Source organism: Phycodurus eques, chromosome 11 (assembly GCF_024500275.1).
Source record: "Phycodurus eques isolate BA_2022a chromosome 11, UOR_Pequ_1.1, whole genome shotgun sequence".
NCBI lineage: Eukaryota > Metazoa > Chordata > Actinopteri > Syngnathiformes > Syngnathidae > Phycodurus > Phycodurus eques.
This window is the reverse complement of record NC_084535.1, coordinates 6,139,603-6,152,504: the sequence shown is the minus strand read 5'-3', so window position 1 is coordinate 6,152,504 and position 12,902 is coordinate 6,139,603. Positions and strand designations below refer to the sequence as shown.

The 12,902-nt window shown below is 40.3% G+C and overlaps 1 protein-coding gene across 3 annotated transcripts in view; it reads left to right on the top strand.

The window, feature by feature from the left end:
* LOC133409800 (cGMP-dependent protein kinase 1) overlaps positions 1–12,902 on the top strand; it is a 90,975-nt gene that overhangs the window by 66,998 nt on the left and 11,075 nt on the right. For all 3 annotated transcript variants that reach the window (XM_061690280.1, XM_061690282.1, XM_061690279.1), the window contains exons 6-7: positions 3,418–3,495; positions 4,991–5,085. In XM_061690280.1, coding sequence (XP_061546264.1) covers positions 3,418–3,495; positions 4,991–5,085 — 173 coding nt within the window. The remainder of the gene's footprint in view (positions 1–3,417; positions 3,496–4,990; positions 5,086–12,902) is intronic.

The window sequence follows — 12,902 nt, the reverse complement described above, 5'->3', positions numbered from 1 at the left end:
GAAGCGATAGCAAGGGTGGAGGACTTTAAATACTTGGGGTCAACCGTCCAGAGCAATGGTGAGTGTGGTCAGGAAGTGAAGAAACGGGTCAAAGCAGGTTGGAACGGGTGGAGGAAGGTGTCAGGTGTGTTATGTGACAGAAGAGTCTCTGCTAGGATGAAGGGCAAAGTTTATAAAACAGTAGTGAGGCCAGCCATGATGTACGGATTAGAGACAGTGGCACTGAAGAGACAACAGGAAGCAGAGCTGGAGGTGGCGGAAATGAAGATGTTGAGGTTCGCTCTTGGAGTGACCAGGTTGGATAAAATTAGAAATGAGCTCATCAGAGGGACAGCCAAGGTTCGATGTTTTGGAGACAAAGTTAGAGAGCGCAGACTTCAATGGTTTGGACACGTCCAGAGGAGAAATAGTGAGTATATTGGAAGAAGGATGATGAGGATGGAGCTGCCAGGCAAGAGAGCTCGAGGAAGACCAAAGAGAAGGTTGATGGATGTCGTGAGGGAAGACATGATGGCAGTTGGTGTTCGAGAGGAGGATGCAGGAGATAGGCTTACATGGAAAAGGATGACGCGCTGTGGCGACCCCTAACGGGACAAGCCGAAAGGAAAAGAAGACTGTAATTACTAAATTGACAATGTACATATGCTCACAAGAGAAATCGAAAAGCATTGTTTCATTCATCAGAAAACCTGTCACCCAATTTAAAGTATAACATTTTATTTATTTATTTATATGTCCAATTATTATAATCTGAAAGATAAACATGGAAAACCTAATAGATAGATGTTGTCTCCAATGCACGTATAATATACAATATATTTTTTCTGATATGTATATTAGATTAGATACAACTTTATTGACATAGTGAAATGTTGATTAGCAGATACAAAAACAGTAAACTGCAGTTTAATTTGGCATATGGGAATGCTAAATTCTGATGTAATACTCATAATTAACATGTATTAGCATATTTGAACTGCACCACAACAAACAACTAGGGTTAGCAATCTGGTCTATAAAGGGCTCAAAATGGAAATAGCCTTTTGATTGACTTTTAAAACCAGGAAAAAAGACTTGGCTCGCCAGATGTCAATACAACAAAGAATAAAAGCATCATTACTACTATTGCATCATTCGTAGGGGCATTGGGCATTTCTTCACATTTGATTATATATTAGCGTTACCATTTTAAAAGATGATAATAATTAGCAATTAGTTTTAATATAATTATTATTTTTTTTATTATTGTGGCGCCACCTGGAGGTCCCAGCACTCTTAGCATGTACCTATATTGCCAATATTGAGCTAGCCAAATCTGGATGATAGCAACGCTCGGTGAGCAGGATTAAAGATCGGAGCGGCCCGTATGCAGCCCGCGGGCCATAATTTGCCCACGCCTGCGTCGTTGCAGTTTTATTTACAGAGACAGAACCCGGAGCTGTCGATTTCATGAACCATTAAATCAACAAATGGAAACCTTTCACACGAGCCCAAGCAGAAATGAATCCATTTAGCTAATGTGGCGCATTTGCGAAAGTGCACGCTAATTTCAATGTTTCACCATCAGTGCAACAAAAATGAATATGTTCCTTTTTAGTTTTGTCCCTCTCCTGTTTCAATTAATAAAAAGTATCCGTCCAAGTGGCTTCATAAAAGGAGACAAAACTGGTGCAGTTGCAGAATGTTCATTCTTGGTGAAACACGTCTCCCCCTGCATTTGTTCAAGTGGAATTTACCACCAATGTTGTGAATACAAATGAAAAGCGGTAAAAAGGCCATTTGTTAAGCAGCAACGACATGCTCAGAAGATAAAGAACAAGTCAAGCTAAAGATTGTGTTGTGCTCGGGGGAGGCGATAAAGAAACACGGGTAATTCTCCTTGCCAACCAATTAGTTAATTAATTCAATAGATAGGCTGCGGTTGATTTTTGTGAAAGATTGTCGCTAATTTTGGTGCAGAATGCAGATGCTAGAAGTTTTTTGTCACCTTTTGTCGTAGCGGTCAGCTTGAATTTAGAGATTTAGACTGACATGTTAAAGATTGTTAGCCTTAGCTTTCCATTCCAGCTTACCCTCATCTTGTTGCTCTTGATAGTTTGTGATGTTTTTTCTTTTTTTTTTTAAGTAGACGAAGCCATTGGTGTGGACAAATATTATTTTGGAGCGGGGAACAATTGAGTCGATAAATATCAGTTTCTGGGTGGACATCTAGCCTGAAAACCCGATTTTCCCCAAACTCGATTTTCATTGACTTTAAAATGCAGTTTGCTTTTAGACCAAAGGCCTAATTGCACAAAAAAATATTGTTTTTTATAGCTACCCATGAGTCTAACAACATACAGTATCTTAATGTAAAAGCTAAAGTCCAAAATCTTTCTTTGTTTTACTATTAAGGTTAATTAACTTCTTTTACATCTGCCAGATGTTAAAATTGTACCTTAAATGTTATGGTTGTGACAGTTTAACAATGAATGTAACAAATAATTATAATATAATATAATAAATTTAGACATTCAACGCTTTGAACAAAGGTTACAGCTGAAAACCTAGAAACCTTTGCTATAATGCATTCTTGAAGACCAGAGGGCAATTTTCATTGAAAATATGATACTTTTATAACCACCCGCAGTTTCATGTAAAGACTAATATTATAGTAGCCTGCAAATTAATGTGTGACATGACTAAAAAAAAACAGAGCGAGACATGCGTGCCGAAACGGGGCCTTAGAGGTTCCACTGTATGATAATGTTATCATATAAACGATAGCTGATGGATTTGTTTCTTCTTCAATACAAACGGTCGTATTGGCAATGGCCATTTTTTTGAGCAATGTCTCTTTCGGCATTACAATTGCTTGTTTTTCCACACCTAGACAGGTCCTTGTTTTTCACATTGAAAAACACCTCGAATTCGTCGAACAGTGTTATTCGGAATGAGCCCTGCCACGAATACAATTCTCCACAAGTGCCACAAGATGGCAGCAAAGCACTACTATTCTATTAGATAGGGCTATGGCCTTACTAAAAAGTCCTGCTCTCACTTCAACATAGTTCCATGGCACCAAAATGCCACAAGATGGCATCAAAAGTGAGTTTTCAGCAAATAACCTAGGATAGGTTGAGGAAAAAAAAAAAAAAAATCATCAAATAGGTGACTTCACCAAAAACGAATCAGGAACACGTGGGAGAACACTGTAGATGGAGATCTAAAACTGACATGATAAAAACAACAGCGATTATTCAAAGCATAATTAAAGCACTAGACGGGTCCATCAAATTGTGGTACAAACAGGAAATAAAACCATCTCCTTGTTTTACGTCCCCTATTTCAGCCTCGTTAACTGTAAAGTTTGCGCCAAGGGAAGCAAACAGTACGACCACATGTACCTGAAAGTCTTTTTTTTCTCTTTTCTGTCAGACCCATTACGAGGACGGCGAGTACATCATCAGACAAGGGGCCAGAGGAGACACGTTCTTCATCATCAGTAAAGGAAAGGTGAGACGACGTGTTGCGGGATGCGAGTTGGAATCGGTTTGCGCGTCTTGCAGGAGAGGAAAAGGTCGCATTTATTGCTCGTCGTCCGGGATTTTAGCGGCACGCCAACTTGTCTCTCTGCGTTGTTGTTGTTGCTGTTGTTGTTATTTTCCCTCAGCCCTCGAGCTCAGGACGCCTTCCTCATCACCATTATGTTCTTGTCAGTAATAACGTCCTCGCAATGACACAAGAAATGCCCAAAGTGAAATACAAATGGAACAGTGGGGTGTGAGCGTGATCAAGAAATGTTATGTAGCACTCTGCACACACACACACACACACACACACACACGCACACACAAGCTATTACGAAAACTCCCGCTTGCATTTTCTGTCAAACGTTTTGAGGCTGTTGGTCGAACTACAGCAAGAATTGATTTGGAACGCAACCAGACTGAAAAAATGGCTGGCGTGTAACTTGTCAAAAAGGTCCGATCGGTATCTCGCGGTCACAATTCTCAACCAGTTCCATTACTTTGCGATAGAGCGAGAACCTTATTGATTTTGAATGATTGTGCGCTAGCCGAGCTCTTCTGCGGTATCTGGCGTAAAAAGGTCCCAAACTGCACGACCAGTCACAATTTTCTGTTAAAATTCAAACATTCAGTGATTATTTTACTAGATCGGCACAATAATTTTGTACGATATCCTTAAATTAGTACATGCATGATTTCATTGCTCTACCAATCTCCATTTTCAACCAATCCGCTTTAAACCTTCTGGGATTATTTTGCCATTTGTATTATTAAAGTTTTTTTTTTCATGTGGTACTTGATCTTAGCATTTTCAGAACCTCTGGTCTACTGGATGCCTTGCAATGTATGGAAATGTGCAAAAAGCGGAATGGACAGCTTCTTTCACTTCCTCTACTATCACAAACCAAGGCCTGGGGGCCAGACCTGGACCGCCACAACAATTTATGTGGCCCGCGAAAGCAAGTCATGCGTGTCAGCTTCCGTGATTTTTGCTAAATTCTATACCAAAATTTCAAATTCTCATATGCAACAAATAGCGTTGAGATACTGCAAGCATTATTTTGTAACCAAGCCCCTTTTTAGAGACACTTGATCAATAGTTGAACAAACAATTATTCTTGACTTCAGATTTCAAAACTAGTTATCCATCAATTTGTTGTGCACATGTAATAATATGATGAGGCGATGAAACATTTTTGGGTTTCACAGTCGTAACGGCCCTCTGAGGGAAACCGTAACTACAGTGTGGCCCAAGACAAAAATGAGTTCGACACCTGTGCGTCTTTATGGACTGTGTGGGCGTCAAGTTCCAGAAGTGCACGGCGACCATTACTCACTCATGTCACGCCGCTAATGAAGTGATCAGCGGCCACAGCTCACCTGTTTGTGAAAGGTGTATGTGTGTGGGCAGGGGATGCACCGCCATTCGTTTATTTTGATTGATGGACATGTGCGACGTCTCAGTTCATTTGTCTCGCCAGGTTAATGTGACCAGGGAGGACTCGCCCAACGGAGAACCCGTCTACCTCCGCAGCCTCGGGAAGGGAGACTGGTTCGGAGAAAAGGCGCTGCAAGGGTACGTTGATGCCTAATGACGCTGCCTCTTCCCATTTAGATCCTCTCTCCGTTTCTATTTCGATCACTGTCAGCCGCTTTCTCTCCCATTGCCTCGCACATCCTGCATTTATCCTCTCTAATTTGCTATCCATCTTCCGCCCGTCTCTTATGGCATCCTTGTTCTTATTTATTTTTTATTTTTGTTGTTGCCAATGCTCACTCCGCTTGACAGGTGCGAATGTATTCAAATGTGACACGTGGGGCGCCAAGGCACATATTTTACTTTGGCAAACATCTCACGGCACACCACCAAACAGAAATGTCACAAAAGAAGTGCCATGCATGTGGAAGAGCATTTCAAATCTCTTTAAAGTAAAAAAAAAAAAAAAGTATAGTGTGTCACTTTAAACTTGAGTTACAGTAACTAACAGTATAATCACTTTAAAGTATTTTACTGTATGGTATGTGGAAAATAACTGCAGAATGTACAGATGCGTACAGCAAAGAGCCAGATTGTCTATTTGAAGTCTCAAGTAATCCACGGCCACTGCAAACAGTCTGAGCCTTGTCACAAGCACTTTTGTCTCGAAGAACACTTAAGCACAATAAATAAAATATTTTCTCTGCCGTCTGGCGCAGACGACCGGTGCCCCCGAAAGCTATTTTTAATTCGGCCGCCGCTTTTGCCTCCTTGTGCTTTTTTTTTGCCTTTCCGGGGGAGTTAAGTTGAAACTAAAGGGAGAGAGGGATGGAGAAGTAAATTTGTTAGAGGAGTGAGGCGTAAATGGTCAGATGTGAAAAGAGGAGGTTGCCATCTTGTGGTCAGTCATGCCACTGCTAAAAGAAGCTCAATTGGTCATCAAATAATCACCTTGAAGGCTAGAAAATATAGAAAATTGACTTTTTATACTGTAAAAATGCATTTAAAATTATCACTTAAAAAATATAAATATATAGATATAGCAGGGACGCAAACATTGTACTGAGATACTGTATATTGGGGGAACACGACTGTAGGCTACAGTTCTAATAATGTTCACTACGTTGAGATGTGTGGTATTTTCTTTTTACCAATGTCATGCGGCACACTGCTTCATTCATGGGCAAGTGAATTTCTATGACTTGGTGATGAAATGCTGCATCCAACAGAGATAATGCAATGTAATCGCTAATTGATTGCTCCGTGAAGTTGGCGAGAATAAAATAGTAACAACATTTCAATTCATAATGCCCCCCGAATATAATGAATAATTCAGTTTCAAACGCAAAAATGGTTTGCTCCACTTTCTGCTCCGTGTCACGTTCCGACATGTGAACTTATCACATTAATGATCCTCAGGTAGCTGCTTTAAAATTGTCATTTGACTACACAAATTGTTAGTTTAGGTACTTTATCTAAAAAGTAAATAAGTAGTTTACAAGTTACATTATTAGTTATATTCAGCAGCTGCATAAGACACATTAACAAGGATGCATACATGTTAATAGTGGTATCGCGGCAGATTAATCGTTACTGAAAAGGTGGTCATCAGTGGTGTCACTAGGCCTATTTTAGGGGGTCTTCAGGGGCCACCCCACTGGTGCCCCCACACTATAGTGTTGTAAAGATGAAAAATGTATAATATACACATATGTACACTACAATTCACCACCATAGAGTATTTCCGACAGGTTAACCCCCTCGGTTACGCCGACGCATACGCGACAGCTGGTGAGGTGCCGACGGCCCGACTTTGGCCATATGTTGCTGACTAATGACCGTACGGTATGAAAGATGACATCCACGACATTGCTTGACAAGGATAGTTCGGCTCTTCAGAGGATCGCTCCAAATGGACACCCGACCTAACAAGTGATGTAAATGACAGCCTGACGGCGTACGCATCTGTTAGTATATCCGGCATCTGTGCTACCATTAAAAAAAAAGATGAGATGAAATCATACTTCAGAGAGAGGACATCTTACATAATGACCTTTTCCACAGCTGCCTTTTATTTTATTTTTTTGACATAGTAGCATGCAATTTGATGTAACTGTTACTGTTGTATCAGTTTTGTCCAATCAACTCTTTTTTGTTAGACTCTAGTTTTAAAAGGGAGATATGGAAAATGTACTTTTCTATGGCTTTTATAAAATAATTGAGTCTCTGGAGTGCCTCCCCACCTATCACGTGTAAAAGTCAACAATGAAAAAAAGTCTATGAATTTATGCTGCCCTCAGGTGGCCAAAGCAGGCACACACGAAGGAGCAGCACAATGGCCATTCAATTAATGCAGTGTGACAAAAACTGTTTAATGATTTTGAAAGCTATTTCATTAGGTCATTACAAAATGTATTTAAGTACAATATTAGAGAGAGCTATTTTCCTTATTAAAAACACAACTTTTTTTAAAGGTAGGCCGGAATGGATTGCTGTTGTTGTTCTTGCACGACTAATGCATAATACATATGAAGCGTATTCCCAGAATGCAATTTCAAGCAGGTCCACACTGAAAAGATCATCTCGCCGTTTGTTTATTCAGACAACTTCATCTCCATGCCGCAATAAGGACGCTGTTATTATTATCTTTCTTCGTGCCGCGCGCCGCTTTTGTCCGTTGCGCCGTCTTGAGCCAGCCGAGCTTTGATGGCTGCGTCTCGGCCAAATGTAAATGACGCCAGATGACGGCCGTCTTGCAAGGCTGGCTTTTGATCAGAAAACCCGCCGAATACCCTCTCCCCCCACTCTAATTAGAAAGTTAACTATGTGTCTGTGTATGAAAGCCAACAGCGCGACACCCCCGAAAGGTTTCTCTTGTCTTTACCGGCAATGTCGGCCTTTCGTCTAGGAGGAGAACGATAAATCAAAGCTAGATAAATCAAAGCCGCTAATGGCCCACGACAGAATGCGCACGTGTGTGCTTTTAAGCTGCACAAAGATTAGGTTACATGTTTTTCCTGAAAGGTCTTACTTGTAGAATGGCAGGAATGCCATATGGATGTCATCCTTATAGGTTCTGACTGCTGTTTGGATTTTGCTAAAAACATATGTCGAGAGGTGTGAACTTTTTGAGACGATGTGGACATCCATCAACAACATGCGCAGAGCCCACCCTGACCCGTGTGTGTGCTGCTGTGTCTGTATTTATTTACACGGCGTAGTCCAATAAGTCACCGCTTCACTGGATTTTGTGTCATTTCTGGGTCCACATAACAGAGAAGCTTCAGGGAAATCTGGCGGGCTTGTTCACAACATATTTATTTTCACTTTACATGGCCATTTTTGGCCAAAATATGATTTTTAAAACAAACAGAATCTTCAACCTTCAAACGGAAGATTATGATGCTCCGCAACCTGAAGTCGGTACTGGTAAAGCTTTCTCACTCTCCTAAGTTTCCGCTGAATCCAGCTTGTATTGATGCTGAGTTCCAGTGCAGCCCTCCTGGTAGGCTTTCCCTGGATTTGCATCAACACCTGCTCCAAGAGTTCTGTGTTTTCATCAGTGGTGGTAGTAGCAGGCTTTCTGCTGCGTGATTTGTCAAGAACAGATCTTATTTCAAGAAGCTTGCCATGGAGAGCGTAAATTGTACTGCACGTCGGAGCAGTGTGACGGCCATAAAACGTATCAAACTGGCACCGAACTTCACTCGGGGGAAAAAAAGCTTCTTGTCATTGAGGCTCCAATGTCAATTGGCGAGTTATGAGCCAGGGAATGATACGCTTACAAAACTGCAAAGCCTGAGCTGTCAGCTGCAAGTGGCCTCACGTCTGTCCAAATGACCTGAAACGAAAAAGAAAAAAGGAAGTGAATAGTGACTTTTCGAACACCCTGAATTTTTTTCTGCTTTGTGAGAACATTGGCTATTACAGGAGCTTGGGTGTTGTGGACCTTCTCTACCTCTTATTCTTTCTTCCAAAATTACACTGCATCTCTTCCAGTAGACTTCATAACATGACTACACTTAAGGAGCACAACTCTAAATTTAATCTTGCCTGTATACAGTGCTGTAAAAACCCCTAAAAATGCTTAAAGATCCTCCATGAACGGCAATGTGGTTTATGTTGACTTTACCACTCCGCAATGACGGTAGAGCTTGAAGTCGATTCCATCGGCAATCATGTAAATTCTCGACATAGGCAACATCCTCGCAAGCATCTGCCCGCCGGCCGGAGCTGGCATCTGCGTGTCCGACTTTTGACATCAGGGAGGAATAAAAGAGCGGCGGAGAAGATTCTGTCCTTTCTGAGGCTTTTACTGCTGTATCGTGTTAGTCTTTTCTTTCCCTTCGAGAGCACAACAGTTGCTTGCACAAGTTCGCCCTAAAAGCAACAGTATGTAATACCTGAATCACTTTGATGCTATACTGGCTTGTAATGTATACACAATGCCGTGGTGACCGCGGCTTAACGGCTGTTGGGGTTTGTAATTATGGTGGACCAGCCAGGACTCTCGGAATGATGCTTCCAAGCACTGTTTTGAAGTTTTTAACCCCATAATAATGCAAATTTTGAAATGTGATTCCTCGCAGACTGTCAATAGGCTTTCAAGAGTATCGACAGTGGTAATAATAAAAACAACAGAATGGAAAGCGCAATACAGTTAAAATATATGAGTCAAATTTTGTCAAATAAAACAATAATATGCCATTCCTACACGTCTTCTTTCGTACACATTTTTTTTAATTCATCAAATATTTTTATAGAAAATATTGTATTTCCACTACTGCTACTACTAATATTACAACTCTGACATTTAATAATAATAATAATAATAATAATAATAACAATAATAATAAACATTTAATTTAGTATTGTGATTTCTAATATATCATCTATTAATAAGAGTAATATTTCTAATGAAATAATGTGGCATTTCATATAATAAATATTAAATAATTACTCCCCCTATGTTAACTTTAATATTTAATCAAATTCCATAATGTTACAGCACTTTGTATTATAATCAGTATTATTATTTTTATTACTGTATTATTATCATTAATTATTATTAATGATATTAATAATGAGTAACATCAAAATGATTTAGTAAAACATAAATTATAAATCTAAATCTATTACCCATGTGTTTATTTATTCCAATAAATGTATATTGTATTATACATTGCAAAAATATTGTATTCTATATCAATAATAATAATCTGAATATGAATATTATGACCTATAATAATTTTAATAAATACATCAAATTGTAATGGATCTTAAAATTTCACATTTATTATTTTTACTGCTTTTCCATCCTGCTCAAATGTTCCCAGCATTTGGCAGTGGCGTGTGGTACAAATCACTTGTTGCACGCTCATGTTGCCATTTGGCCACTGTGAGGCTGCGTGCTTGTATATTATTTTTATAACCCGTTTCCCAGGACACCAGATCGCTGTCAAATTACCAGGTTAATCCCTGCCCTCCCCCGTCGGTAATCAACACTGCTGGCGACTCCAAAGAACATTCTTCTCCGCTTTTAGCGTCTGAGTTAGCATGTACTGTTCGTACATCCCGGATGGCGTGTTTGTTCTGGCCTAATTAAAAAGCACCTCGTCCATTTTCGGGGAGCTTAGTGGGTGACTTAATATTCTGGAGTGTGCAAATGACAGATACGGTGGCGGGCCTTGTCAATGCAATGGCACCCTAAGTTGCTGGGAGGGACAGGTGTACCGAGACGCAACAAACTCTTGAGGTCACTTCGGTCTGATTCATACTTATGTAACCATAATGTACATGCATCCCCGGGCCTTGTTGTGCGGCGTCACCATGGCAAGTAAGTGACACAAACACCGAGTACTTCCTTGTTTGGGGCGCTAATGAGCTCATGTAACAGATCGTGGATGTCATTATCTGTCCCTCATCGGCGCAGGAAAGCAAAATGATGCTCAGGCCTGGCTTGACATATTTGCATCATTAGCAAAATGAGGTGTCCTCTGCTTATGGTTTGTATTGAAGCGACGTTATGTAAGAGTTCAACCCAAAAGCCGTTTGATTTGTTTTTTTACACAGCTGACAGTCCATTAGCCACACATGCATACAGTTTTATAAAAAAAAACAACAACAAAGAACATATGAATATATTTAATAAGCGTTGTCAGAGGCCATCATCATAATTTAAATAAATAGACATTAAACATTATATTTCACAATGCTACATATTTAAATGAAATTTTAGTCTCTAAAATGAGTACTGAAATTGACAGTATTAATAACACAAGCATGATAATAATCATTATTTTATAAAATAAATATTGTTTAATCTAATATATAATAACCAATTTCATAAAATAAAAAATATTTTTAAATAAATAAAATTTGCTATATTACAACATACAGTAAATTAAATTTTTTTTTTAGAAAGGCTTCAGCTAGCCCGTGGCCCTTAACAGGACAGTACAGAAAATGTACAGAAAATTGATGGATATATGGAAGTTCAGCCTTTAAAATGAAAATAAAATCCTTTCTTCTCAGGTAGTTTCAGTAAAATCTGAGAAATGCATTTTCGTTCTGTTTTGATGAGACGGGCTGCTGGGCACATAAGGGCGGCTTCCTTGTTGTGTCCTTGTCTGGCACATATGTGGCATGAATTAAAAATGAGCTCTCTCCAGTTGCAAAGGAGGGGAAGTTATTATTTTTTATTTTTTTGTGAAGTTGAGCGACAACTTGCTGCAGTCGTGTCAAATTACATCTGGTGTGTTCAAAGAAAGTTGACGAAAGCGGGTTATAAACAAGTTCACTTTTGTACTTGAATTTTTAATGCTGTCCTCAGTCTCCTCTCGAATAAAATCAATCTGGTTTCTGAGTAAGTTACTTACGAGTAGTGGAAAACCAACCTCCCCAAACTGAGTCAGTCTCCTCTTTGCTGCAGCGGCCCGTTTTCTTCATTTGTTACCAGTGTGCAGTTTCCCGCGACTACTGCCACTGATGAAAACACCGCACTCTTAGAGCACGCGTTCTCGCAAAGCTAGGGGAAGTCTATACGGAGCGCCGCACTTGACGGAATATTACGATGCTCAACAGCCTGGAGCGTAAATTGTATTACGTGTTGGAGCAGTGTGACGGCCATAAAGGGTCTAAAACTGGCGTTGAACTGCAGTTAGGGACGGAAAATCTTAATGGGTGGAAATTTTGCAACGCTGTTTTAATGTAAGTTGGAGAGCCATGGGCAAGGTAATGATATGCTTACAAAAACTGCAAAGCCTCATCTGTCAAATGATGATAGCCTCACGTCTGTCCGAATGATTCCTGAAACGAAAGAGGAAAAAGCAAGTGCATAGTGACTTTTGGCACACCCTGTAGTGTGCTCATCTGTAACCATGCATTTCTAGTTCATTTTAGTAGTAGGAGCAGTCGTATCGTTGCAGCTGTCATTATGTGCATTGTTTTATAATCCCACCAATATAAACCCAACTCGACACTGAGTCTGATTCAGAGTTCCTCCCTGTTAGAGAGGATTTTTCCCACTGACCATTTTCGAGGGGAGTGGTGCCAAGTGCCACTTGTGACAACTTTTAACTGTGATTTGCCTCTAAATTGAATTAGCCATCTTCATCTAAGAAAGGAAACTAAGCACTGGGATGAAGTTGTTCATGTTGTCCCCCCTAGCACAGACACGGCTCCCGATCCATTCACTGTCAATGCCTCCACTGGCCTTAACAAAAACCTCCTTCCTTCTTCGGCTCTCCTACACTCACCTATCAAAACTCACCGGCTGTGACCTTTATTCGTAGAGTTCGGGAATGTGGGGGGGGGGGCAAGGCGGCGTCGGGCGGGTTCGTGTGTGAGTGCGCTAGGAGGAGGAGGAAGAGGAGGGACGTCAGAGGGGGTTGAAATGAACCATCATTGAAATAGGC